The sequence below is a fragment of the Aethalodelphis obliquidens genome, unplaced genomic scaffold, assembly GCF_003676395.1.
Source record: "Aethalodelphis obliquidens isolate GAN/ISIS:26980383/991018 unplaced genomic scaffold, ASM367639v1 scaffold14, whole genome shotgun sequence".
Lineage (NCBI taxonomy): Eukaryota > Metazoa > Chordata > Mammalia > Artiodactyla > Delphinidae > Aethalodelphis > Aethalodelphis obliquidens.
In genome coordinates this window covers 13,146,726-13,174,201 of record NW_020837958.1, presented here as the reverse complement: position 1 = coordinate 13,174,201, position 27,476 = coordinate 13,146,726, and the positions used below count along the sequence as shown (strand labels likewise).

The 27,476-nt window shown below is 45.5% G+C and overlaps 1 protein-coding gene across 1 annotated transcript in view; it reads right to left on the bottom strand.

Moving 5' to 3' along the window:
• The window catches only part of SLC1A2 (solute carrier family 1 member 2), a 140,862-nt gene that overhangs the window by 25,312 nt on the left and 88,074 nt on the right, over nt 1–27,476 (bottom strand). Inside the window, exons 2-7 of the mRNA XM_027115011.1 lie at nt 23,930–24,069; nt 21,948–22,100; nt 19,847–20,097; nt 13,958–14,126; nt 9,473–9,599; nt 1,390–1,623 (exon numbers count right to left, since the gene is read on the bottom strand). Of these exons, the coding sequence (XP_026970812.1) occupies nt 1,390–1,623; nt 9,473–9,599; nt 13,958–14,126; nt 19,847–20,097; nt 21,948–22,100; nt 23,930–24,069 (1,074 nt within the window). The remainder of the gene's footprint in view (nt 1–1,389; nt 1,624–9,472; nt 9,600–13,957; nt 14,127–19,846; nt 20,098–21,947; nt 22,101–23,929; nt 24,070–27,476) is intronic.

Genomic DNA, 27,476 nt, shown 5'->3' with positions numbered 1-27,476 from the left:
GACCAAATACCATGCTCATAACCAGAAAACAAAAATAAAACTAAACATGATTGTTTTTATTTTTGAAAAAAAAGTTAACTTTTTCACCAAAATGAGAAAATCTTTATGGATAGAGATACTTAGCGATAAGAAATGTATAGGACCAAGAAGGAAAAAGAAAATTTTGAAGTGTTTCCCTTCATCTTGGGAAACTGAATGCAGAATCTAGATCTCCCGAATTGTATAGATTTTCGCTTTTTCTGAAACCTCACACTCTACTAGTACAGAATTCTCACTGATTTGCAAGATGGAAATATAATTTGGCTTTCCCAGGTTGTCACCACTATTGGCCTGTTAGGTCACTTAAGAAAAACCTGACTGACTGCTCAGTAGTTTTGGAAAAAAAAAAAAAAGCAGTCTCCCTGTGTCACAGAGCGGCTGCCTCCCTGGCAGTGAGTGGTCATGGGTTCTGTAACAAGGACCTGCCAACCTGTGACTCCAGAGATAACGCTGAGCTATGGGTTGCAGAGTTTACTTGCCTCCCTGCCACCTGCTTTATGGCCTCAGTCTTTGTTTTGTGACCCAAGGATACACATGCAGAAATAAAAGCAACTATTGCAGGCTGAAAGAATAAAACTCTTTTAGTCTTTGAAATTCTACATTGCTGGCTGTTTCTTATGTATCTGTTTTTGTTGGGTTGTTGGTTTTATTTTTGCTAAATTCAGTCCAAGATGATATCAAAAAAAAAAAAAAGAGGCTTTTTTGCTTGCACATCTCTGGAGTCCTCACTGGCCTCTGGGAGGAACTGGGACTAGGTAGTGAAGAAGGAACTGACTCTCGGTCAATGTTAAGTCAAATCAATGCCAACCTGACTTTCCTCAAAGTCAATGGGGCAGAGTAGTTCCATTACAGGTTCAAAGACTTGTCTGATTTCCGGTTTGTCTGAAAAATCTCACCTAACCTACCGTTTACCCTGCAAAACCTTGTTCTCCTACTTTTGAAAAATTATTCCAGTACAGTGATATAATAGCCTTTCTCAAATCACAAGTGAGAGAATTTCTTAAATAAAATAACATCCTGTTACACCCTTTTGGAAAACATTTAAAACTGAACTGATGCTATATGTGGCAAATTATGTCTAGAGATGAATAGCATGTATTCACCTGGGAAACAATATGAGATCATAGTTCCAAGACAGCTACATACCAGCAAAAAGTTCATCAGAAAGCTTAAAAGTTCCTAAAAGGAGTGAAGAATCTAAAATGTTCCACTTTTTCAAAAATATTTTAAACATATGTGAAAAGTGTTCTCACTGAACGCTGTGATGGGAAGGTTTTGAAAAAGAGGAAGTGACAAAGAAGGAAAAGGAATGAGCAGAGAGAAACAACAGTGATTTCTTGTGTTCTCTACCTGGAAGCGGTACCCAGGGCAGTGATCCAAGCTTGGAAAATTCCAGCAAAAAAAGAGAAAGGGTTTTTCCTGGTCACTAGAAAGTAAATCAAGGGGAGAAAGATGCCCCCATGGATGATGAGGCCGACAATCACCGTGATCATGTACATCCCCAGTTGTCTAGCAACCACCTCTAAGTCCTTGATGGCAATGATCTTCCCACAAATTAAGCAGGCGATACCTAGGGGAGAGTACCTGAAAAACATAAAAGAAAGAAAAAAAGCATTGAAGAGCTGGTGATGGGATTCAGAATTGAAATCAGGGCCCTCCTTCATACCACACCCTGAGGAAAACCCTTTGCATTCTTGTAGAGTGTTGCCAAAAGAGGACTATGAGATTCAATAGATGCTATAGTTTGCTTCCGACTAACTGCATTATCTGAAATATTTCCTATGGACCTGGTGGCCCCTGCTTTGATGAAAAATCCCAAGGCAAACTTTGTTGCTCAGGTAATTTTTTAGGGCTAAAGGAGACATGATTTACCACCTCTTAAGTAAGCACCAAGATAAAAGTTGAGAGACACCCAGGTTACATCTTTGAGAATCTTATTTGATTTCTCTGTTCCAGATCTCCTTCCTTGAAAATTGAGAATAAACTTAGAGCTTCTCAGAAAGCTCATTAGAGTTTCACCAATTTACAAACACTGGTGTTTGCAGATAGTGCTTTGTTTTTGCCTTGGAAGGAATCTAGGAAATACTTTGAGAGAGAGAGAGAGAGAGAGAGAGAGAGAGAGAGCTGCCCAAACAAGAAAACCATCTGAGCCAAGAAGCATGTTTAGAAAAATGTGGTTTTATTCTTCCAAGTCTGAAAGTGTTTCTTTCCATACCTACTCCAAGAGTAACGCTGGCTGCCATCCATCGTGTTTCAAGAATATGGGGACACATCCACACACTTAATTCTTACAAAAACCCTAAAACCAAGGAATCATTATGCCTGTTTGGCAAACGAGGAAATTGACGTTTGGAAAAGTTAAATAACTGGCCCAAGACCATGAAAACAGGAAGGAGGAGGAGAAGAATCTCAGATCTGTGAAACTCTGCCACTGGGGGTTTTCATCCCTGTCAACCAAACCACTTCCTTGAAGGAGCAATTGTAGCTTTCTGTACATAAGCAGACAATTTGTTCTCTACCAATCTATCCTAAAATAGACTTATTTTATATTTCTATATTATTATTATTTTATAGCACGCTTGGAAAGAATCTACTGTTGTCCTCACTCTTGAGTCAGCTAACCACGCTCTCTCTCGTCTTGGGTATACTTTTTGTTTGGCAACACCCTTTTTTTATTGCCTAATCCGGTGGTGTTAGAGCATGAACTTGTTCAGCCTGTAACACTTCTGACTGAAATGAAAATGTTTGTGGGAACGTGGACACCTTATTAAGAATTATGAACATATTTGAAAGAAAGACTGTGGGGCAAATGAAGTCACGCTCCCAGCCTGGGGAGGGGAGTCAGGAAATAGAGAGGGCCAGCAAGCAGATTGGGTGGCTTTTGTTTTTTCAGTTGTTTGGAGCAAAAGCACTTCCTGGGTTAAAGCAAAGCCATGAGGAGTAGACGAGAGTCATGTACACGATTACACGAGACACGGAGCTTGTCCAGCCACTTACCAGCTATATGACCTTGGTTAGTGACTTATTCCCGTTTTACAGATGTGCAAGTCGAGGCGTAGAGAGGCTACCTGCAACCTCATGGGATTGCTGTGAGGATTAAGTTTTTGAACATGCATAGGTACGCGCTATCAAAAGTCCCTCCCCCATCCCTGTCAGTGCCATTAGTTCTCTGACTTCTGACACAGGAGTCCCTTGCAGGTTCTATTTTCACACATCTACCCCACGTCCCCTCATCACCTATGCGTCATGAGTCAAGTCTGAGTTGAAGAGGTTTTCTAAGGCATCTCACAGGCTACTGCCACCCAACTGCGCATGTTTTTATGCGCAAACTATTTTTTCAAGAGGAATCTTCTCCTGAAAGAGCTGATTTGTAACTGACACTAGTGTCAGTTACGTGAGCGTGGCTACTCTCCCTGAGGAGCATCTAGCCTGTAGTCTCCGTTTCTCCATTCCTGGAGGTGAAGCCTGGCGATGTTTGAGGGCTGCTTTCCCGGGAATTAGGGAGTCAAGTCATTAAACCTTCGGCTTTCCCACCATTTTATATTATCTTGCTGTGCCCATAGTCACAACATCTCATAGATGAGTCGGGTGGTCTCAGGGGCCAGCTCTGTGTTGCCTGCGATTGTAGACAACTAAGCAGAATGCACTTTCTGATAAAACCAACAAGCATCCAGCTTCATAAACCAGGAGACTAATTCTTTCCCAAGCACCAGTCGCCCCTTAGAGACGTCCAGAAAAACGCAAATACGAGCTGTTTTGGGTGCCATTCAATTTTCCTGCTCTTCTAGGACAAGCGATTTGTAGAATGGAGAGAAAATGTGTTCAAGGCTCTTTGCCAAGCAAGACCAGCTATAGAGACCCCTGGAGGACACATCTGCCGGAGCCCAATGTTAGAGGGAGGTGACAGGTTATCTCCAGAGCACTCAGCTCGCTGGGAGAAACCTGAGTCCCCACTATCAACGGACAGTGTCATTCAAAGGCCGGAAGGTAGAGTGTCAGGGTAAATAAATATGGCAAGCAGGGGCCCTAGTTAACCCAAACACTTTGGTCTCTGGAGCTAGAATGAGCCTTAATTAGGACAGGGAAAGAGACTTTGTTCTATGATGTTTTTTAGGGTCATGACTTCCCTGCACCTGTTTTCAAAGCAGGTAGCTTAAGCCTCCACTCAGGAGCTGGAGCTTCTGAGTTCCTGGGTTTCCATATGAACGAATTACCTCGTTGAAAATATACTCAATGGAAAAGAAAAGGCAAATGTTCAGGGCTCAAGGTCACCATTTAAAGTTTCTGAGATGAAGCAAACAAAGCCATAAACTAAAGTGCATAAAGAGGCTGAGAGCTCCCTTGAGTGTTCTGAAGCCAAGTGATGCCCAGTAATTGTTGGACCAGTTTCTAAGTTAGAAGGACATAACTACAGAGCTGGGAGAGGGAATGGCTCCCTTGCTGCCCTGAGACTGGCTATATCCTCAGCTCTGGGCTTCATTTTCAAAGCCACTGATTCATCCCGGACTGGCCTGTGGCATCTTTTTCTTACTGTTGCATCACCCATTCTTGCCTCTGCCCACTTTGCGCCTCAGTCCTTGTCATCCTAAGGTTCCAGCCAAGATGCCCCCTCAGGTCTGCTCTCTACTCCACAAACAGACTTGTCCACAGCACTAACATACCCTGAACTCAGTCAGTGCGTCCACAGACTTCTGCCTCAGAATTACCTGGCCTGCCTGAAACAACATGGATCCCCTGGACCCACCACATACCTATCGAGTTAGAATTTCCTGGAGCTAGCCTTGGGACATTTATATTTCAAACAAGTTCCTGGGTAATTCTGATGCGTTTGGAAATCAATGTTTCCAAATAAATCAATGTTTCCAGGAATAAAATCTGATCTGCAGCTGATGAAATACAGATAGTCCTTGGTTAGTCTTTGGAAACCATTTACTTTATTTAGCTGCATCTTATTCAAGGCCTTTGGTTTTAACCCACTAAAGTGATAAATTTGGGACTTTCAGGCATAGGACAGATGGTGGGCCAGACACCTGGAGTGGAGGTAAGTGGAGGGACTTTCTCAGTCCTGCCATAAAGCCACTGTGGTTCTGTCCCACATGTTGCCAACAGCAACACCACTCTGCCAGTTTGGGACAGATTTCGAGAGAACTTAGAGTTGGAAGTCTGTAAATAAAGACTTAAACATGGGCTTCCCTGGTGGCGCAGTGGTTGAGAGTCCGCCTGCTGATGCAGGGGACATGGGTTCGTGTCCCGGTCCGGGAAGATGCCACATGCCGCGGAGCAGCTGGGCCCGTGAGCCATGGCTGCTGAGCCTGCACGTCCGGAACCTGTGCTCCGCAACGGGAGAGGCCACAAGACTGAGAGGCCCGCGTACCGCAAAAAAAAATAAAAATAAAAAAAATAAAGACTTAAACATACATTCCAAGAGTTACCTAAGGTGCTCTCGGTACTCAGGGTAAGGAAGTAACACAAATCTCCGTATTCCCAGTCCACTTAGGGAAAGGTTCTGGCTATCCAAGGAGTGACTTTTGCTGGGAGTTACCATATGAGGATTAGAACTTTTCATCAGGATAGAGTGAAAGTCAGTTCATGGAGCCTCCAGGCTCCATTATATCACCAGTGCCTAAAATTGTTGTCAGCACGGCAGAGGTGCTCAAAAGTATTTAGGAAGTGAAGGAATGAATGGATGGATGGGTGGACTGGTGGACGGATGGATGGTGGTGGTGGTGGGTTAACTGGGAGGGAGAATTGAAAGAGTGAGCAGAGATTTCATTTCTCACTTTATGTTTCTATGGTGGTGAGATTATGAGAAGTTTTACTTTCTATTTAAGTTTTGCAAATTTTGAAAAACATGTTTTAAAGTACTTTGTGAAAAAATGAGGATATGAAAATCACACCGAAATGAAGGTTTTTCTTATTTTTTGGTGATTCAGAGGGCTTTGCGGGGGCTTCCCTGGTGGCACGGTGGTTGGGAGTCCGCCTGCCGATGCAGGGGACACGGGTTCGTGCCCCGGTCAGGGAGGATCCCGCATGCTGCGGAGCGGCTGGGCCCGTGAGCCGTGGCCGCTGGGCCTGCGCGTCCGGAGCCTGTGCTCCATAACGGGGGAGGCCACAGCAGTGAGAGGCCCACGTACCGCAAAAAAAAACAAAAACAAAAACAGAGGGCTTTGCGGGATTCTTAAGGAATTCACAAATACAGAGAAGCAAAGGGTTACAGATTGAATTGATAATAATGGTAATTACAGTGTAACAACAATAATAATGCTAGTTCATACAAAATGCTCAGACAGGTCCTGGCACATAGGAAATGCTCCATAACTATTGGTCACAATTTCACTTAATTCTCACAGCAACCCTATGATATGGATTCTATGATCAATCCATTTCACAGAGCAGGATGAGGGGTTTAGAGTGTTTCTAACTTACCTAAAGTCACACAGCTAGTAAGAGGAGGATCCTGGGTTCAATCCAGTCTGAGGTCAGATGGAAGTTGATTAAGGTAATGCTTCTCTATAATTCCAATTACTTAGGCTGTGCAATGAGTTAATCTCTGTGCTTAGTTTTCTCCTCTGGAAAATAGGGCTCACCAAAGTACCTATTTTTGCTAGGTATTGTTGTGAAAAATAAATGAGTCAATGCATGTAAAGTATTGGAATAGTATTAAGCATACAGCAGGAACCTGGTAAATCTTAGCTGTGATTTAATAATAATTATAATATTATTATCTTCTCGATAATAGGTACAGGACAGTAACTGAAAAAGTATTGAGCATATAGCAAGAATTTAATAATTCTGTTATAATTTTATAATAATTATTGTTAGAATAATAGTAATCTCCTCAAAGATGCATTTTGCTATTACTACCCTTCTTACTACCACGTAGAGAAGACTATGAAAGAACTCTGATGATTTAAGCTTTGAGAGTGTCAGTTAAGGAGTGGTTGGTTGTTTTATCCAGAACCTTCTCACACACATCGTTTTCACTTGTTGATGAAGCAGCTAAGGAATGAAAGAAATGTGTAGGATTGGCATCTCACGTCATAGTACACCCTCCGGACTGTTAGCCTAGATGAGGTAACCCAACAGCTGTCAGAAACTGTTCCATAGGTCTTATTCCTGACTCACAATTGCTCTTCATCTCCTGGGATATGATGCTAAATCTTTAGGAGATTTGGTTTCAGTGAAGAGGAAACTTCTCGATCCACACCCACTCCATCCCTGCAGAGAAGGGAGGCTACACTTTATCCCATGACTCATCTGATTTCCTAGAAGATTCCCTCTGCTCCAAGGGCTCAGTGGAAATGACAGTGGTATGGATAAAGGAAGGAATCTTCATACATTACCCACATCGCTGGCGTCATTAGACAGAAAAACGGACTGCGTATCTAGAGCTAGGGTGCTCACTCTGCTAGGAATTTTAGGAAATGAAGGCAGATCCTAAGGTTTAAAACCAAGAGGCCTATTCTGCTTCATGTATTACCATTTATTAATCTCTCAGCAAGCTCAGAATGGATTTTAAAATATTTTTACAGCATGACCTCGTGTGTGACTTTAAATCTTCACACAAAAGAAATATGCAGAAATCTAGCATTGACTGGGAAGTTGAAGAATCAGTACAATAATCGAAAAGAACACACTACGGCACTAGCATCCTTTCCATGTTTCTAAAGTACAAGAAAGCAATGACCAACACCAGCCAGACCTATTAAATACGGTTCGTGAAATCACGGGAAACATCTTCGTGATCTAGGACCCTGGGGCCTTCAGCGAGCCCCTCGCTCCTCAAGTTTCAATAAGAATTTACTACAGGCACCTCATCATGTTTGGAGATAAAATACAAGAGAACAGACTGTGCCCTTGTAAGTTGGGAGTAAGGGTCAAGGAAAGGAAGAAGAGAGAACGCAGGTGGAATTTCAGGGGAAGACACGTGGAATCGGAGGAGGACCAGAGGCGGAGTGGGGAGGCTGGTGGGGAGCACAGGGAATCTGTAATGCGGAATTCCTGCGGCAAATAGAGCACACATGTGGTTTGGCCTTATTTCTAGGCAGGCATACGGGACCATCATAGGGGTCTGAAATGAACGTATGTAAAAATCTTTCTGTCTGAGAGATACCGGACACGAGAAGTTTCCAGTGACTGGAGGTGACACAATTTCCTTGGTGAAGGAGAGAACACCTGTGCTCTGGGCTTCCCTATACTTCAGAACCACTGACCATAAACACACATGAAATGAAGTGGAGACAATATTGCTTACATGATTCAAACAACAACAAAAAAACCCCACCTGCTTACATATCAAAGGTTTTGATATCAGCATAAACCCCAGCTCTTCCTCTCCCTAGCTCTACACTCTTAAGCAAGTTAACTCACCTCAGTGAGCCTCAGTTGCCTTTTCTGTCCCATGGGGACCATAACACCATCTTTGCAGGGTTGTGGGGATTACATTTGATAGGTATGAAGCACTCTCATGGCTCTTGGCAGATAAGAGTAAATCAATAAAAGATAGTTTTTATGATGATGGTGGTCACGATGATGTTAAAGAATCAGGATTTAGTGTCTCTGGACCAGTTTTCTCTGCTGTAAAACCAGAGAGTGGGACCAGATTTCCAAGAGCACTTACAATTCTAACCTTTTGTGATTTCACTTTTTCTTGCACGGCCTGAGAACTGCCTTTTCTTTTTATATGAGTCACGAGTAACCCAGGTCTAAGGTGCATTGCTTTTGGACACCAGAATACTGGCGTAATGGTTCTCCCAGACACCCTGGGTCATGCCCTATCCCTGAGATCTTGGCCCTGTCTTGGTGTAGTGTATCCTGATACCGCTCGCCTTCAGGATTACTAATTGGTTTTTCAGCTTTTCTGTCCTTTCTTTCTTTCTTTTTTTTTTTTTTTTAACGTCTTTTCTTCCAGGGCAGGGATGGAAGGGGCCATCCCTTTTTATGTAAGGGGCCAAGTACTAAATATTTTAGGTTTTACAGGCTACGCAGTCTTGGTCACAGCTACTCAACTCTGTCCTTTTGCACAAAAGTAACCCTTGACAATACATGAACAAATAGGTATGGTTGGGTTCCAACAAAACTATTTATGGGCACTGGATGTGAATTTCACATAATTTTCTCGTGTGGTGGAATATTACTTCTCTTTTGATTTTTTTTTTCAGTCAAATAAAAACATAAAACCCATTCTTAATTCACGGGCCATACAAAACAAACGGCAGATAAGATTTGGCCCACAGGCTATAGTTTTCCAGCCCAGTTTCTAGTGAAAGCTCCAAAAAAGAGATTTGCATCCCTTTCTCAAAGTCTTTCTGGAGAGCCCTTTGCTTGGTTCACGCCTGCCCACTCTTTCCTGCTGGGAGGGTTCCAGTGTCCTCTGGCGACCCCAAGGCCATCTCACACGCCACCACCGTGAAGTAAGAACAAGCCCACTTACCACATGATCATGATCACTAGCTTCATTACAATCTCATTCAAAATGTTGAAGAATTCCACCATCAGCTTGGCCTGCTCGCCCATCTTCCCCATGGCAATGCCAAAAGCAATGAAAAACCCTATCAGACCTGTTGGGTGAATCACAGGACACAGAAGGACAAATTACCAAGTATGTGTTTCTTCTCCCTTGTTCGTTACTATCCCCCGTGTGTGGAGCCACATTCTTACCACCTGTTACCCTATGAATTAGGCATTAAAAGACAAAAGCATTACGTTTCACACTTCTCCCCTGGATGATTATGGCTTTCCTGAATACTTTCCATACAAGCAAGTTGAACTGTAAGCAGGTTAGTTCCTTGCAGAAAAGGAATTCATTTTCATTCCAAACTGAAAAGTACTCTCTTCTCTCTCCTCCTCACTTACGAAATCATGTGGAAGCAGATTCCATTAGTACACAGATTAAAGAAGGAAGCCTTGTTGGGACTTGGGGATTATCATGCAAACTTTGGAGCCAATATTAGAATAGCAGAGACCAATTAGCCAATTCAGTCTCTGCCAGGGTTATGTCTGTATTAGTTTGGTGTTATCCCAAGTTCATGCGTGGCTGGTGTGTTTCACTCTAGGAAAATCCTAAACATAAAATATTTTTCCTGTTGCTGTGTGCCTAATTGGAGAAGGAGGAAGAATCTCGAAAAATCCAAGGGAAAGCAATGAAAAATCCAAAACAGTTGGGAAACCCCAAATGACCCAATTTGTTTGGATTTAACCTGTTATTTATTAATTCATCATCATTGTTTCCATGGTCAAAATGGTTAGAATGCTTTCTTTTTTATTGTGGTTTTTTTTTCCAGGATCATAAAGTGAGAACATAGTCTTTGTCACTTCCTAGCCCCTTGGCCCTCTTCTCCCTTCACTTGATATCCCTTGACTTCCATCTAAATGCAGCCCCCCTCCCCCCAGCCCCCAGGCTCAATCTAATCCCAGGCCAGCAGGATTTGAGGAACCCTGTCCCCAGGTCTTGATGCTGGCATCAAATTGCACTAGGTCCTGGACCAAGCCCAACAGCCAACCTTGGGTCTTATTTCTATGTTACCTTTTACCTCATTCCCTGAGTATCTGTCCAGGGAACCTGCCTGATACGGTAGCTCCTCCAAGGCAAGACCTGGCTTCTCTCTCCCCAGAATATTTTCTCTGGCTCCACTCTGTCCCACCCCTCTTCCTCAGCCTCTCACCCTGGAGTCTCACCCAGACCCTCCCAGGGACTGGGGCACACTACATGGCTAACGGATGTCCCTGTTACTGCCTGAAGGCTCTCTGGATTTCTGATAACCAGTCGTCATGCGCCCCCCAGCTCCCAATCTGTTATTGCCAATCTTGGGGCTCCAACGCTGAAGGCTTGCATGGACTATAAATCAATGCCATTGTCCCCTTGGCAACAGGCCCTTGCTTGCCCATCTGACTTTTTCTCTGACCTGCAGTACGGGCCATCCACTCTTCCCTCTCTCTCCCTCCTCTCCTTACACCTACCCTGTCCCAGTTTGGCAGACTTCATTTCCGGTCCCTCCCTATTCCATCCAATTTCCTATTGCGTCCGTCCTTTTATGCCTGCAGTCTTGAGCTGTATCAAAGTAAATGACAGCATTATAATATGATTCTCTTAGGGGAAAATTCTTTCTAAACCTCGCTTTTACCTTTTCTCTAGTCACCGAAACCACTCACCTCCCACACCAAGCCCACGTCAACCCAGACTGTTCAACTACCCTTTGCTCCCCTCAGCAAAAAAAATCTAGCACTTGCACTGAAATTGTTAATCCTCGGGAGTTAATATTTCCCCTTTTTAGCTCTTGGCCAGAAAGCTTAACTAGTGACTTATAAGTGAGTTATTGGCCATAAACACAAAGGCTTAATGAGAATTAGCATGACCTAGAATCAGAGTGACAGAAGAGAGTGACCTAGTTCTGTGGTAATGGAGGAAATCAAATTCAGGCTCTCGTCAAGCCCATGGAGAGGAGTTTGCTAGGTGTGTGGTGAACATTCTGGCTGAGAATAGCTAGTATCACTTGGTTAATTCCATTTGGAAATTTTAAGAGAAAATGTTCAAGGTCTCAAGGTCCCCAAGAACTAGAATAAAATAGCTTCCCTGGCAGGGTCACCAGAAACGGGCCATCTCTATGAGTGTCAGAGAGAGATGTTGAAAGGAGCTGTCTCACACAGGAGTTGATTTAAGTGGTTGGGATTGAAGTAGAGCCCGGAGCAGTTTGGAGGTTTTGGGGGTAAAGAAATGAGTCTTTAAAGAAGTGGGGGGCCAGAGCCAGGATTTTTATCTTCACTCTTGCAATGCTTGATCCTTGGGACTTTCCAAAGCCAAAAAACAAACCAAAACCAAAAAAAAAAAAAAAAAAGGCCACCATCTCTGCCCTTGGAAGACAATGGAAAGAACCTTATTTCAGCCATGATTTGTAAATGGGAAGTTTCTCAACAATCTAACTTCCCTTAGCTTTCCAGAGCTTCAATTTGCACTTGGAAACCCACAGCCAGCTTGTGCATTTCCCTCTGTAAACACTGCCTCATTGAAGTCGCTGGAACAGGGGTGTTTCATTTGAACAAAGCCCTCTTAGACTTGGTCACTGGGGTTGAGAGAGTCCTGAATTGTGTTGAAACTCCCTGGTACAGCCAAAGGTCATGTGACTTCCCAGAATCCACCAGAACTCTGGAAATGACCACAAAAGTCTTCTGAATGATTCACCCCAAAGCACTGGCCCCATTACTCATGGCCACAGTAGAAAACAGTGGGGCCACTTTGGGTTTGTGGGGCAAGGTGATTTGGGAATGCCTCAAAGGGTCACAGATATGTGGACAGTGGGAGAGAAGAGCCACTCAGGGTTGGATGCTGAGGATATCTGCAAACCCTCCTTTTCAGAGGAACTCTCCTATCTTCTCCTCACTCCTTCCTCCTCTCGCCTCTCACTGGTTATCAGCAATGTTTATTGATCTTCTGTTGCCTGGCAACCCGGTCAGCTTATCTCTTCCCTCACTCTCTGCTTCCTGCCAGGTCAAAGAAAAAGACACTTTTCACTGGTCAGGCAATCCTTCTCCCTCCGCCTCTGTTTCTCCACCGTTCTGGATAAGTAAGGAGAACGGTTACCAAATTTAGAACAAACAAAAAGGACTCCCAGCTAAAATCTGAATTTCAGAAAAACAATGAAAAACATTTTTTAGTACAAGTATATCCCATGCAATATTTGGGACATACTTAACACTTGAAAATTATTTGTTGTTTATCTGAAATCCACATGAAACTGGGCACCCTGTATTTTATCGGATGCCCCTATCAAGAGACAAGGGCATTTGATCTCCTAGATGGTAAAGTGAGCTCAACCTTTTCTAAACAGCTCTCATTCAAATCCTTAGAAATCTCGCTTGCATGGATCAACATACTTCTTCCACATAGATTTCCCATTTCTCCCAGCTTATGACCAAATGTCTTGTCTTGGGACACCATTCTAACAGTGGATGGGGGTTCTTATGGGTGGGGGAGTGAACCCGGAGGGTGGATGGGGAGTAAAGTGAGCAAACTGGAGTCACCCACACAATGGGGGGTCTCTATCCCCTGTGGGGTGTTTTCTACCGAGCCGCTTAGCACTCCACCCCCGGCCATTAATGATGACAGCGGCTCACAAGATAAAGCATATGGCGCGTACCATCGTGCCTACGTGCGCAATCTCATTGAATCCTCACAACGATCTACAGGAGAAATGCCAACCACATGCCCGCTTTACAGATGAATCTTGAGAAGTGGAGGAGGCAGCCCACGATTAGATAACCGGTGAGTGGTCCATAAGGGATCCAAACTGGATACAAACCAGTCTAACGTCAGAGCCAGAGAACCCCTGGGATGACACTCTCAGAAGGTTCCAAGCTCACTGAAATCCCAGAAAGTTAAGCCAGACAGTCTCCTTTTGACAAGCTCGTTTTGGCACCAGCGCCAACACGTTCGCTCCTGATAGCACTACATTTGTTTACAGACTGTGAGGGCTGGGGTGGGACAGCCCCCATGCCTAGCATAGTCCTGGGACAGACACAAGGGCGCCTCAAAAAGAAACGCTTAGGAAATGAAAGGATTGGACGTGTAACTTCATGAAATGGAGAGTCAGAGAGAGTGACTTGCCAACACCACGCAGAAAGTGGGGGCAAGTGCCCTGTGAACGTCAGTCCCCTCGCTTCGCCCATACCCCAGTCCAGCTGCCACGTCCCCACGTGCTGTTGCTCCTGCCGTCTCCCTCGCCCCTCCCCTCTCAGTTTTTAGTCCCAGTGACCCTTGAATTCGCTCCCCAGAGACAGCCTCTTGCTCCACCTACCGGACAGCAGGGCGATCGGCTTTCTGAGAAGGAAGCCAGGATGCCTAGGTGCTGACCTGCAGGGAAAGCTGGCCACGTGGCCCCGGCAGAGGCACCTCCCCCAAGGAGACAAAGCCCAGTGTGCCTACCTAAGACATTCATGCCGTCCTTGAACTCCAGGCCCTTCTTGATAACCACCTGCGTCTCCTCAGGCGGCTCAGTCACAGTCTCATTCAACAGCGAGAGGACAGCATTGGTGGCATTGCTGTCCTCGTCTGATGGAGTGGCCACCAGGACTTTCTTTGTCACTGTTTGAATCTAATGGAGTGGGGAAAAAAAACCATAAAGATGAGAGGTTTGGTGTAAAAGGTCACCAAAAGCCTGGCCGCTTACATAAATGTTTGAATTCCCAATACGTCAAAAATATTATAATTAAGAAATGGCCAAACAAGGTTATGAAATCGGGGAATATTTTATATGTTTGTGCTTGACAGAGTGACGCTTCATGGCACAAATGCAGTGGGAGACGACTGTCCTCATCCCACGATAATGACGGGATTTATAACATTCTTTTGTAACTACTATAAGCAGTGTGATTGGTAATGGGACCCAAGCTTCAAGTTGAGGGATGCCTGTCTGCTTGTTTCATTCCCATGGAGATAGTAGCAAATGTGAGACCCAGCTGGATGCCCTGCTAGCCCCTGTGGAGGGTCCTGGATCTGGTCACGAACAGGAGGGCAGGGGTCTTGTTGGAAGTCAGATCAGCACCTCATGATCCAGGTGATTGGCTTCTCCCTGCCTGGTTCCTGTCGCACGGAATCTTCACAGGCCCACTCTCACTGAGGCTCCTCCCAGAGCCTGGCTCTGCTGGGAAGCTCCATGTAGCTGCCAGATGTGCCAGCTGCCAGCAGCCCCCATGGCAGGGTCACTGGCTCATATGCCATATGTAAGGTGGGAAGACACCCACTCCTTCGGGGAGGTGGTGCCAAGCCTTGCTCAATGTTCCCCAAGCATCCCTGTGCAAACGGCCCCCTAAGAAGCTCTCACGCTACTCCTCGACATCTGGGCGGCCACCCTATTTTTAAAGGTGCCAGGCACCCTGCATGCTGTGAAAACTCACGTCTAAGCCCCGAGAAACACTACCTCCAGGGGCATTAAAACAGAAGTCATGCAGAATCCTAGAACGTCAGTGCCGGCACGTAGTCGCCGACAGACGGCTGAAGCCTGAATAGATACAGAAGAGGGGGCATGGAGAAGTCAAGTGACTCATCAGACGTCGTAGAATTATTGGGAGAACTGGGACCTCAACTCAGATGCACTGATCACCGCTGAGGTCTTTCACCACCTGTGCTGCCTGATAAACTCTATGGACCCAACCGTACAGCAGCTGGGCCCGAGAGTAAGTAAAGCTGACCTGACCAGTTCTCCTAACTGGGAGAGAGGGAAGCATAGCATTCCCTGAGGCAAGGCACGTGTGCAGGGAGAAGGGCAGCCCCAGCTGAATGGGAACGGGCAGTTCATTGGTCCCCTTGGTCTGGGCAACGCTGGCACAAAGAGAGAACGCAGGAAGGATCTGAAGGGAAGCTTCCATGAACAACAGAGTCACCCTCCTGGGGACAAAGTGGGGATCAGAGCCAACTGTAGGCCTATCCTGAGAAGGCTAAAGAAGCCAAAGTTCAAGTTCAAAGGAGTAACGGCCGTGGGCCTGAATAAATGGTGCTTCCAGGATCGGGGGGCGGCCAGCTGCTCCACCTTTGACAACTATTACTTCTTGTGTCAACAGGAGCCCCTCAAGGCTCACAGGGCTGAGTACCTAACCCCAGGACAGACAGCTAGTAGTTTACTGAAGCAGCATTCAAAATGAGTTATGTTCAGCTCCAAAATCTAGCTTCCAGAGAGCACGGCTCAGCGGCTGAGTTGAAGGTTGGACGACAGGCCGGGTTCTCTGAGTTCTCAGTTCAAGCCTGTTTGGGTTGAAGAACCCCAGCTGGCTGCCAACTCCAGTCCCAGCCACCAGGGTCTCTCACCTTAAAACCTGCAAAAGCCTGCTCACTGACTCATCTCCTCTTCCTGGCTACATGCGATCCCCAGGTAAGTAGCTACCTGGAGCTCTGTCTATATCCAGAGCTACCAGGTTGATTTTTTAAAAATAGAAAAACAGGGCTTCCCTGGTGGCGCAGTGGTTGAGAGTCCGTCTGCCGATGCAGGGGACACGGGTTCGTGCCCCAGTCCGGGAAGATCCCACATGCCGCGGAGCGGCTGGGCCCATGAGCCATGGCCGCTGAGCCTGTGCGTCCGGAGCCTGTGCTCCGCAACGGGAGAGGCCACAACAGTAAGAGGCCTGCGTACCGCAAAAATAAATAAATAAATAAATAAAATAGAAATAGAAAAACAGTCATCTCCTTGCCTAAACTCTTAGAATAAGAACCAGAGTTTGACCCTGGCCTGCCAGGTCCGCCTGTACCCACTCCACTCCCCAAGCAGCAGCCTTGCTTCTCTTCTCACCAAGTGCTTGCCAACCTCCATGAGCCTCTGCCCCTGCTTAGCGGGCTCTTCCCCCAGTTCTCCTCAGGCTGGATCACTCTTTTTTTTTTTTTAATAAACTTATTTATTTTATTTATTTATTTTTGGCTGCGTTTGGGTCTTCGTTGCTGCGCACCAGCTTTCTCTAGTTGCTGGAGAGCGGGGGCTGCTCTTCGTTGCGGTGCGCGGGCGTCTCGTTGCGGTGGCTTCTCTTGTTGCAGAGCACGGGCTCAAGGTGCACGGGCTTCGGTAGTTGCAGCACGTGGGCTTGGTAGTTGTGTCTCACGGGCTCTAGAGCGCAGGCTCAGTAGTTGTCGCGCACGGGCTTAGTTGCTCCGCGGCATGTGGGATCTTCCCAGACCAGGGCTTGAGCCCGTGTCCCCTGCATTGACAGGTGGATTCTTAACCACTATGCCTCCAGGGAAGCCCCGGGCTGGCTCATTCTGACCCCTTATCATCTCAGCTCAGACGTCTCCCCCAGTTACTAGCCCATCAGCCTGCTCCAGCTCTCAGAGTGCACTTACCTTAATTTTTAAGTACCTTGTGCGTTTACCTGACATTTGTTCTGGTCTATCTCCCCGCAGTCCCTGAATGTAAGTCAGCTCCACTGAGCAGGGAGCCCGCCTGGTTCATTCTCTGTGGCGTCCTGTGCACCCAAATATCGGCCAAAGGAGCAAACCCAGTTCAGTGAATTCCCCGGAAGAAAGGACCCCATGTGGTCACTCTCACTGGGCCTGATGAATGTGGTCAGGCCACACCTGACAGCCCATTGCCACCTTGGAAACCTCACCATGGTTCAGAGTCAGCCCGGAGCAGTGAACAGGAGGCCTCCCTGCTCTCAGAGACACAGGTCCTGCCACCTTTGTGGGGGGAGCCTCTGCACTGGAGACAGCACGCCTTTCTCTTTATGTCTCTGTGTCTAACTCTGGTCCTGAAGCTCCCTCCACCCAAGAGAGGTTATTTGAAACCACTCCCAGCTGTACCCCAAGGGCACGGAAGGCACCACCCAGCACCCTTTTCTCTGGTAATTCCATGTCACCGTCAAAGAGCTCCTTTTCTTCCAACCCTCTTCAAGGCCCTCCTAAGCCTGCCGACTGCACCTAGTTTAAGCTTCCTTTCCTCTGGGCTGCCAGGAGTCTGGCTTAAGGAAGCTGCACCCTCCCTCACCCTGTGGTCAAATATTCCACATGATTATTTCTCTGAGTGTCCTAACCCAAAGGACCATGTCCTTGGGCTTCTAGCTGGAGGACTAAGGGCTCACTCCTCAGATGAATTTTGTCAGTGGAGGGGTGGGTCCAGGGCAGGGCTGAGGCAGGGAATGGCGTGGTCCTCTATTCTAGTGTCCCCCAGTGCCCCTTGCCCTGGGGGACACTAGAGATTGCCCATCAACCAGACAGGTCAGGGAGCATAAGCATGGCTGACACCACAGAAATTCACCCCAGCCCAGAGCAACAGCTCTGAGTGCTGCCTGCTTCTCACTTCTGCCTCACTGACTCAGACGAAAGGGACTCCTTCTTGCATGCAGCGTGGGCGTGATGGGGCACAGAAGGGAGGCCCAAACCTGTCCCTCCCCGTCCTTCCGATGCTACTCCTACCCCCAGACTCCTACCAGCTCAGCCTCCAGCTGCTACAGCTCCAGAGCGCTCTTTCCAAAACGTTAAGAATAGACTTGGCACCCGGTTGCGTCTATCACCCCAAAGCAAGCAAACTCACCTTTCTAAGCAGGCTGGCTGAGGGGCAGGCACATTGCACAGAGAGGGTACCGGTAAGCACCCCTTCCCTGGCCTGTTTCTATTCACTCCCCACCCAACTTCCCCTGCCTGGAATGTTTCCTTTAATACAGCTCCTTGCTACAAGTGCCTCTGAAGTGGTGTTGGAAATCAGAGACCATATTCCAGATTTATCCAGAGTCAACTGGGCTCAGCAGTGATGGGCAATGGCACTTTGGGGGCAGCTGGGAATGCAGACTTTCTTCTCTGCGACCTGTTTCCTCAATGTATTCTTCTGTGATTCCCTGGAAATGGTTGAAGGAGGTTCCTTGATTCTAGTTTACTTCCAACCTGAGTTAATGTGAACTGAGGTGTATTGGAACCTAAACTTAGGTCTAGACAACAGGCTGGTGAGGGGGGCCTGGGCAGCTAACTCAGTGGTTCCACTTGAGAGAGGCTGGGATCTGGGACCCGGGATATCTGGGACTCTTTGCTGCAGTGCTTGCACCTGGCCAGACAGCAGGATACAAAGAAACGATAAGGGACTAAAAATAACTGCGTGCATGCGCAGTTGGGGCAAATTATGAACAACCAGATACAAAAAGACCCAAACCCCAGCTGCCACTTCTGAGGTATCTGGAGCAAAAGCAAAAGCTGCCCATGGCACCACCAAGGGGGTGGGCACGCCACCCCTCCCGCCTAAGCCCTGGACCCATCCTCACCCTCACCCCATTCAAGGGACCAGCTTGCCGGCCCCGCCCCCCACCCAGGGAGGGAGCGAGGGAAGCTGTTACTTGTTTTCGCTGTACGGCAGCACAAGTCCAAAAAAGCCTCGCCTGAACTTCTCGTCTGGCCTCTTATCAATTTCTATTGATTAAAGAGTCCAAGAACCCTGGTCTACCGGTAACACACCCAGCAGAATCAACTGGTTTTAAGAGTCGTGTGTTAAAAACTAGATATGCCTGTGTGCAGCTGGTAGGAACATATATATCGATACAAATTTTGTAAGGCTATTTTTGCAACATCCAGCAAATTCAAAATATCAACTCTTTGGCAGGACAGTTTTGCTTCTAGAATTTATCCTTTAGAAATACTACACAACAATGAAAAACGAAAGAGAGAGATGACGCTAAAACACTGTTGAACGAAAAGGCAAGGTGTGACACAGTATGTACGATGCAGCACCACCAGAGCTGAATTTTTTTTAATTTTATGCACACGCGTATGTGACAAAGAAAATATACAGGAGGAAACATGAGTAGCTCTAGGGAAGCGACGTGGGGACTTGAATTTTTACTTTATGTGCATCTATAAACTTTCCAAAATCCTCATGCATTACTACCAGAATTTGACAAATACCCAGTCCCCGGGCCCACCCTGGAGATTCTGATTCTGTAGAGCACGTGCATTTTTAAATGGACCACATGTGGTTTTGTTATACTGCTAAGATCAAGAACCACTGAGTACTCTAGAGAGTTGTGGGCAAGGGTGATCAAAATGTCCCCTTGGACGACACAGAGACAAGAACCAAAGAGAAGAAAAAGAGATCAAAGAAAAAAAGGAGACGAGGGAGCCCAGAGCTAAATGTTATGAAGTGGACTGCAAAAGAAAGGGAAGCTTAAGACAACAAAGACAACACGACTCCAAGCCTAAACTCCTGCCCCAGATGACCCCATACAACCCCTAGGCAGAGTATAAATACGAAAAAAGTTACCCCCCAGAGCTGATTTGTTGAAACAGTCTCTAAGTTACCACCTTTGTAACTTAGGAGTTTGGAGAACAATGGATATCAGAACTCTAGGTTACCTGCTGAAAACAGGCTTGGACAAGGTTTTCAGGGAAGAGATTTCGAATAAGGTCCAGAAAGGCATCCAGGCTGGACACTTCATCGTTCTTCTGCCCAGGCCCCAGCTGCTTCTTGAGTTTGGGGTTCCCCGGGTGGATAGCCAAGACCAGGATGACCCCCAGCACTGCAGCGATGATGGTCGTGGACATGTAATATACCATAGCTCTCGTGCCTAAGCGGCCACTGGCTTTAGCATCCAGGCCTGACAACCCTGGATGGAAAAGAAATCCAGAATTATTAGTTCTGTTATTTTCCTGTTACTAGCCCCTCTCTGCATACCTATAACCAACCCTCGGCTTCGTATTACTCAAACGTATTAATGGTTAATTAAAGCTTCTTCACCTGAATATTTGGTCAATTCCACAGTTTACGATTCAATTTTCCAAGGATATTTTTGAGATTCTAGAGAACTGGGGAGAGTTGGAGAACATCTGGTTCAGGGTTTATAAACTGGTTGGTGACTACTTTTTGTCAGTCTGCAATAGTGAGTTAAAATTGAATACTCTCTTCAATTTTTGATTCTGAGATTATGTCCTTCCCATTTATTTGATATTAAGCTATCCTTTCTTTATGAAGTGGTGGTCCTGGTACATGCTAGGTTTTTTTGTTGGTTTTAATGTCCTCGCTTAGGAAAATAAAAGATTGGTAGCCCTGTTTTCAAAACGTCTCTTGAATACATTACTGGTCATGAAATCAAAAGTCTGGAAAAGTGATTCTAGCACAGCCTTCTCATTCCCCTGAGGTGAAACTTGATGGACACCACATTTTCTGAGCTCAAGTAGGGATGTGAGAACAGGTGCACAAAACACCCAGCATGGGTGGGAGCTTCATCTATATTTCAGGAGCTTCTGTGATGGTTAGCGGAAATTCCAAGCAAGTCACAAAAACTCCAGCCTTCATTGGGTTTTTTTTCCAGTAGTTTCTTCAGTTTTTCTACTTCCTGGTTTCAGTTCCTGCTTTTACTAGACTGAGAGATGCAACCCTTTCTGGGGATCAGTCTTTTTTGCCGTGGGGGAGGAAGTTATCACTGATGTTAATAATTCTCTGAATGAAGCTGACCCACATGTGACACGTTTCGCCTTACAACCTGAAGTCTAATTCTGGCCAACGGAAGTGAGCTTTCCTTACCAGGTTGGCCAGTGTACAATTTGTTAAACAGGCATGGAGAACAAATTTTCTCTGGTTTAAAAAGGAGCATTTAAAGTAAAACATAGCTTCACTCAATCTGAGGCTGAATGATAAGATCCTCCTGACACTGAGTCCTAGCTTTCCCTCACTGGATTCACTGATCAACCAGCTATGAGACTGTAGCATCTGAATCTCTTGGAGTTACCAGAGCTTCACTACCTTCAGAAGGTGGATGGTCCAGAGGTACAGCTTTCTCAAGGTCACCCAGCCTGTTGGCACCCAGATATAAACCAAAGCCCAGTTCTTCATCCCTAACTCAGAGCTTAGTCTCTAAACTTCATCTATTTATACCTTGTTTGAATAATATTATTTGGTAAGGAGGAAACTATCAGTATAAGCCCAGGGAGGGGAAAAAAATTCTTTCAAATAAAACAACTCTTTCAGCCAAAGGACAAGTGAACATGACCTATACATTAAGGGTACCTTTCTTCTGAAAAACTCGAAGGGTTTCATATCTAGTATTTCATTTATTTTTAATACCCACTTCCCTCTACACCCAATTAAGTAGTAAAGAGAAAATTTCTTTTTCTATTTGTTACCTTTATTTGTCAGTTTCTGAACAAATACAATTTGGGAAATGAGAAAAGTATACATTAAAAATTAAAATCACTCGATATGATCACTTTTAACATGCGGCTATTTCCTTTTTATCTTTTATTGCTAGACAGACAGATGGACCAACCAATAGATGGCAAACTCTATTTTTAGGGATGCTTATCCCAATTTTAGAGACAGGAAAAACCAAGGCTCTGAAGTGAAATGACACAGATGATCACATTCACTGATTCAACCAAATTGAGAATCTATGGTCAATCCAAAAGCTGGAGTGGGAGTATGACCCGCTTTGGCCCGGTGCCACAGAGGTGGTCTTACCTGTGATTAAACTGGAGATGATTAGAGGCAGAATGAGCATTTTTAGCATCCTCATGAGTATATCCCCTGGGAAGGCTATTAACATAACCACATCAGGGTGGATAGGAGATGCCAAGCGAAGAAGCCCTCCACATACTGCCCCCAGGATGACACCTATAAGAAAGGGGGAAAAATATGAATTTAGCTTTTGCCCTCATCAGATGAATAGCTCTAGAGATGTAGTTCAATGACATTGACCTTCCTCATACTTCTCCATCATCAGATGATGACTAACACATAACAAAAATACCATTAGAAAAGTGAAGTTGATTTTGATGACTCGTGAGAAAATACTTTGTATCTCCAACTATTCTAAAAGGCAGCACTAGAAGAGTCAAGAAGAGCCTTCTCAAGGCTTTGTGGGAAATATAACCTGGCAACTTGACTCTGACTTCTTTGAGGATATCATCCACTTGCAGAGTCACAGATTGTCAGCAGAAATAATCCACAGTGCCAGATACTGCTTCTCTTCACAGCCTAGGCTGGCCACATTCCATGGTGTTTAATGTTTTTCTTCCCTTTTGAACTGAATACCAAATAAAAGGAACATTTAAGGGACCAAGCTGGGGTGTTTTCTTTATTCTTCTATTTTCTTTGACTTCTGATCATTTCCCCATGGCTTATCCTCAAGAAGTTTTGTCTTTGACTTCTATGTCCTTGTACATGATTTTGAGACTTGCTGATCTTAGGAGAGGTCAAAGGGGGTGTCTAAAAATATATAATTTGGGAGGAAACAATTTGGGCAGAGATGCTAGCAGGAGCCTTTCACTTTGCATACGCAGGGATTCCACAAGAAAACCTTGGATCTCTCCAAACTGGTGGCCAACATAAACTACCTTCTGGAGTAAGAGGGGGAGGGAGGTCCTAGATATGTGGCTATGGTGTTAATGCCAGATATGCAAAGGGAGTAACATGGCCAAAAGCCTTATCTTTTTTTCCTCCACAGGTGAAAAACACACTTCTTCAAAACCTATGATGAATGAAATTTGCTTCTGTGGAGGGTAACCCTTGGAAAACCCTACCACACCTGTGGTCTTCTTCTATTAAGTGAACTGAGCTGGGGGGCAAGTTCCCAGTCCTGACTCTAGTCCACCGACATCCAAGATGACTGACTTGAAGGAGAAGCCATGGACGATGTGTGTGTGTGTGTGTGTGTGTGTGTGTGTGTGTGTGTAGATGGCTCTTCATTGCTTCACTGTATAGCCTCATAAGAGTTGAAGAACAAGGAGGGGGAGTTGAGAAAGGAAAAGATGTGGTTGTCACTATAAGAAACCGCAACTTTCCCCATTTTCAATCAATCCTGGTTGAAAACCCAAGGCCAAGTCTGTATCAACAGTCACACAAAAGGACAACCAGAGCTTGGGTGAGGCCAGAGGCAGGGGAGTAAGGCTTTTGAGGTGGAGCTGGAGTGGATCAAGGCTTTGGGACAAGTCTCTTCCACACGGACCTCGTTAGCCAATGTGCTAACTGAATCTAAGTTAATGAGGTGCTTGAAGAAGGTCAGACCTTGGGAGCCCTGTTAGTGGGGTTTAGGGCAACTGTTGCCTTTTTCTGGACACAGGTACTTCTCTAAATGTGGTATACTGACCATCTGCTTTGGAATCACCTAGAAGGTTTGCTAAGATGCAGATTCCTAGGTCTCACTCCAAGTGGCCCAGAGTCTCTGTGAGTAGGGCCTGGGAACCTGCATGCTGACATACCCATGGGAAATGTACACGCATACTGAAATCTGAGAACCACAAGAATCCCAAGGGTGCAAACATGGCTAGGGCAGGTGGCAGGGAAGATGGCATCACTGAGGCAGCCGTGCCTGGGTAAAGGCAGAGTTAGGCAGTGTGTGTGGCTTGCTTTCCAGGGTGAGGGCTGGCTTCCAGAACCAGCTTCCACACTTAGCCAGGAGAGACCAGGGGAAGAGGGGAGGGTGGGGCAGGCCTGTCACCTACCGAACACGGTCAGCGTGAGCAGGAGATTCTTCCCCAGCTTGTCACACAAGCGCAGCCCCAGATGCCGGGGCTTCAGCTCCTCCGAGCTGAGGTGGCTGTCGTGCATCCGTACTTCCACCTGCTTGGGCATGTTGTTGGCACTAAAACAGAAGGGGAGGCAGTGCTTAGAGTCCACTGGGCATCTCTGCAGTTTGAGGGTCTCAGGTTGTAGGAGGTGAAACAACCTTCCCCAGGCACAGCTGGGAATCTGGAACCATGGGCAGAAAAGTAAAAACCAGGGCAATTCAGGGCACCCTGAATTCCAGTTTGCCTATAAGCAGGTTACTAGGACACACCGAACACGAACACGCCAAGTGCTTTTATCCCTATTATCTTGGATCATCACAGAAAAAGGCATCACATAGGCAGTGGGAGGTTTTTCCAAGAGTTGCCCACCATGGTAACTCTCTGAGGCAAGTATCTCTGCCCTGTTTTACAGAAAGTAATTTGCCCAGGGTCACAGGCTAAAAGGAATGGATAGTCAAACTCCATATATGCCTGGCTTCAAAACCTGAGCTCTTTCATTCTTGTATCAACAGCAAGAAGATGGCTTTTGAATAATCCAAGGCCAGGAGCGTCGCAGCCTAAGTCACCGCTAAATTAAATGCCTCTGAGCTCAAGCCTTCCCCATTCTGGACACAGAAAAGTCATAAATGCTAGCAGTCCAAGTTTTACCTCTCTTTTGGAAAAGATGGTTTATCTAGTAAAAAAAAAAATTCATTCCATTGTGGTTTTTAAAAGGTCACTTGCATTATCAGGACTCCTCTAAGCTGCCAATAGTCATGCTACCCCGTGTCAAAGAAGTATGGCTTTAAGAAGCACGCGATCACCTTCACCCGTAGAGGCACCCCAGCCCTCTTCCAGAAAAACCCCATGTGAACCCAAGCTATGCTAAGACTCTGCCAATGGAGCCCTTGCCAGGATAATGAGTATACTGCCTTTTTTTCCAGCTATGTCACTTCCCAGGCCAGTAAGATTTCAAATTTAAGCTTGGGGACCAACATAGGAGGCCAAGTTTTCACTTTGACGTCTTAGGACGCCTTTGTTAGCTGCCATTTACCACCACCGTCATGTGACAAACACACAAAACAAGTTCTTTAACACCTAGAAAGACAAGTCACAGTCTCCGAATAAATGACAATACCTTCCCAGATAGGCAGGTGTCAGCTTCACCCAGATATTCTCACCACAGACTGGGGAGATCTTCCTTTGGAACCAACAGAACTCTTCAGGTTAGTGGTCTGGAATCACTGGTTATAATGGAAATGGTGTGGGTTTTGGAAACAGAGAGCCTGGGTTCAAATCATGACTCTATCACTTGCTAGCTGTGTTGTTTATAGAAAGAAGGGCTCGAGGCCTACCTTGTGGAAGTTAAACATGATAATGTATGTTGGGGGCCTGGCACGGCAGCCAACACAAGTGGTTCCTTTCTCCAGGGAACATTCACGACAAGCGTGACATTTAAGTTCGGGGACCCACCCAGTTGCACCATCGTTCTTTCAAGACACCAAGCTTAGCTTCCAGAGTCTCAGAGTCAAGACCAGGGACCCAACACAAGACTTACTTTTTCATAACAGGCTGCCTAATATACTTGCTTCCAGAATAAAACGATACAAATGAACTTATTTACAACACAGAGACAGATTTACAGATTTAGAAAGCAAATTTATGATTACCAAAGGGAAAGGTCAGGGGGGGATAAATTAGGAGTTTGGGATTAACATATACACACTACTATATATAAAATAGATAATCAACAAAGACCTACTGTATAGCACAGGGAACTCTTCTCAATAGTCCGTAATGACCTATATGGGAAAAGAATCTGAAAAAGAATGGATATATGTATATGTATAACTGAATCACTTTGCTGTGCACCTGAAACTAACACAACATTGTAAATCAACTCTACTTCAATAAAAAATAAAAATTATAAATAAATAAATAACAGAATATTTTAAAACTAGGAGTAATGTGACATGGTCTGGTAGGACGCCCAGATGATAACATTAGTCAAAATATAAGCTTCTTGGGCTTCCCTTAATGGCCTAATATTCTACTCATCTGGTTAGTCTGGGGGCGATCTCTATCCGGCATACGTGTGTGTTAATGATCGCTCAGACAGTCTAAAGAAGAAAATAGGGCGTGAAGCTCACAGCAAGCAGACGGGGGCTTTCTGACCGGTGAGCAGTAAGTACCACTTCCTCCCGTCACCAAGTGAAACAGACGGAAAAGTTCTTTTTACAGCACAGCAGGGAAAATGATCAAAACCATCTTTTTAACACGGATAGACCATATTTCTATGCTTGCATTAGGATCTTTTTATATTTTTTAAACACTTCTCCAGCCAGTAATCTGAAGCTGTAAACCAGGAAGCTGCCAACGGAGAATGGGGGCCGTACGCGTTCAGAAGTGGTGAATGCGTTCGTTAGCCAGCCCTTGGCAAAAACTCTAGGAGCCCCTTGAGAGCGGAATCCCCTGCCTTCTGCTTCATTCGAAGCCCTCCTGCCACCGAAGTTAGAATCAGGCACGTGGCTGGTATTTCAGTGAGACTCACACGTATTTAAACCAGACATCCTGGCAGGATCCGTATGATGTGATGAAAGTGTCAAGCATCAAGGCAGCCGTGTCCAAGTGAAAACACACAAATATTAGGTTAACGTACACACCCGATCCAGCAGCGTGGCCGGATGCCTACTGGCCACACTTCTTAGTTGCACAAAATCGCTGTATGTTTAATGATTTGTCTTTTAAGCCATGACAAAATGTCCCTGAAGCCCTGAATCAAAACTGCCTCATCAAAGTGGCAGCATCAAAATGTCATGAACCCACAAGTACTGAGAGAAGCCTGTCACTTGCCCTCTTGAAGTTAAACATGTGCTCCAGGCTCAGAGGCGCTCTTAACCTCTGCACATAGAAAATCATTATTAAAGTACATCAGAGCCTTGGCTGGCCTCTGGGGATGCAGGGAGTCCCCGGAGAACTCTTTGTAAAGATCCTAGACCAGTCTAAGTGATCCCTGCATCCCCCAGAACACAAGGAGAGCTTGAAATGGAGACTATTATAGAACATAACATTAAATAATACTGTATAACATAATACAGAGCTGCTTCTAAGCCTTATATATCTTCAGAAGAACAGATATAGTTTTGTTTTTGCTTTATTTTATATTCACCATTTCCAATGCTCTTCATTTCTTCCTATAATTCTGGGGTTTTTTCTTCCAGTTTTATTGAGATATAATTGACACACAGCACTGTATAAGTTTAAGGTAAGCACCGTGATAATTTTTTTAACATCTTTATTGGAGTGTAATTGCTTTACAGTGGTGTGTTAGTTTCTGCTGTACGACAAAGTGAATCAGCTGTACATGTACATATATCCCCATATCTCCTCCCTCTTGCGTCTCCCTCCCACCCTCCCTATCCCACCCCTCTAGGTGGTCACTAGTGGGAAGCAGCCGCGTAGCACAGGGAGGTCAGCATAATAATTTGATTTACATACAACA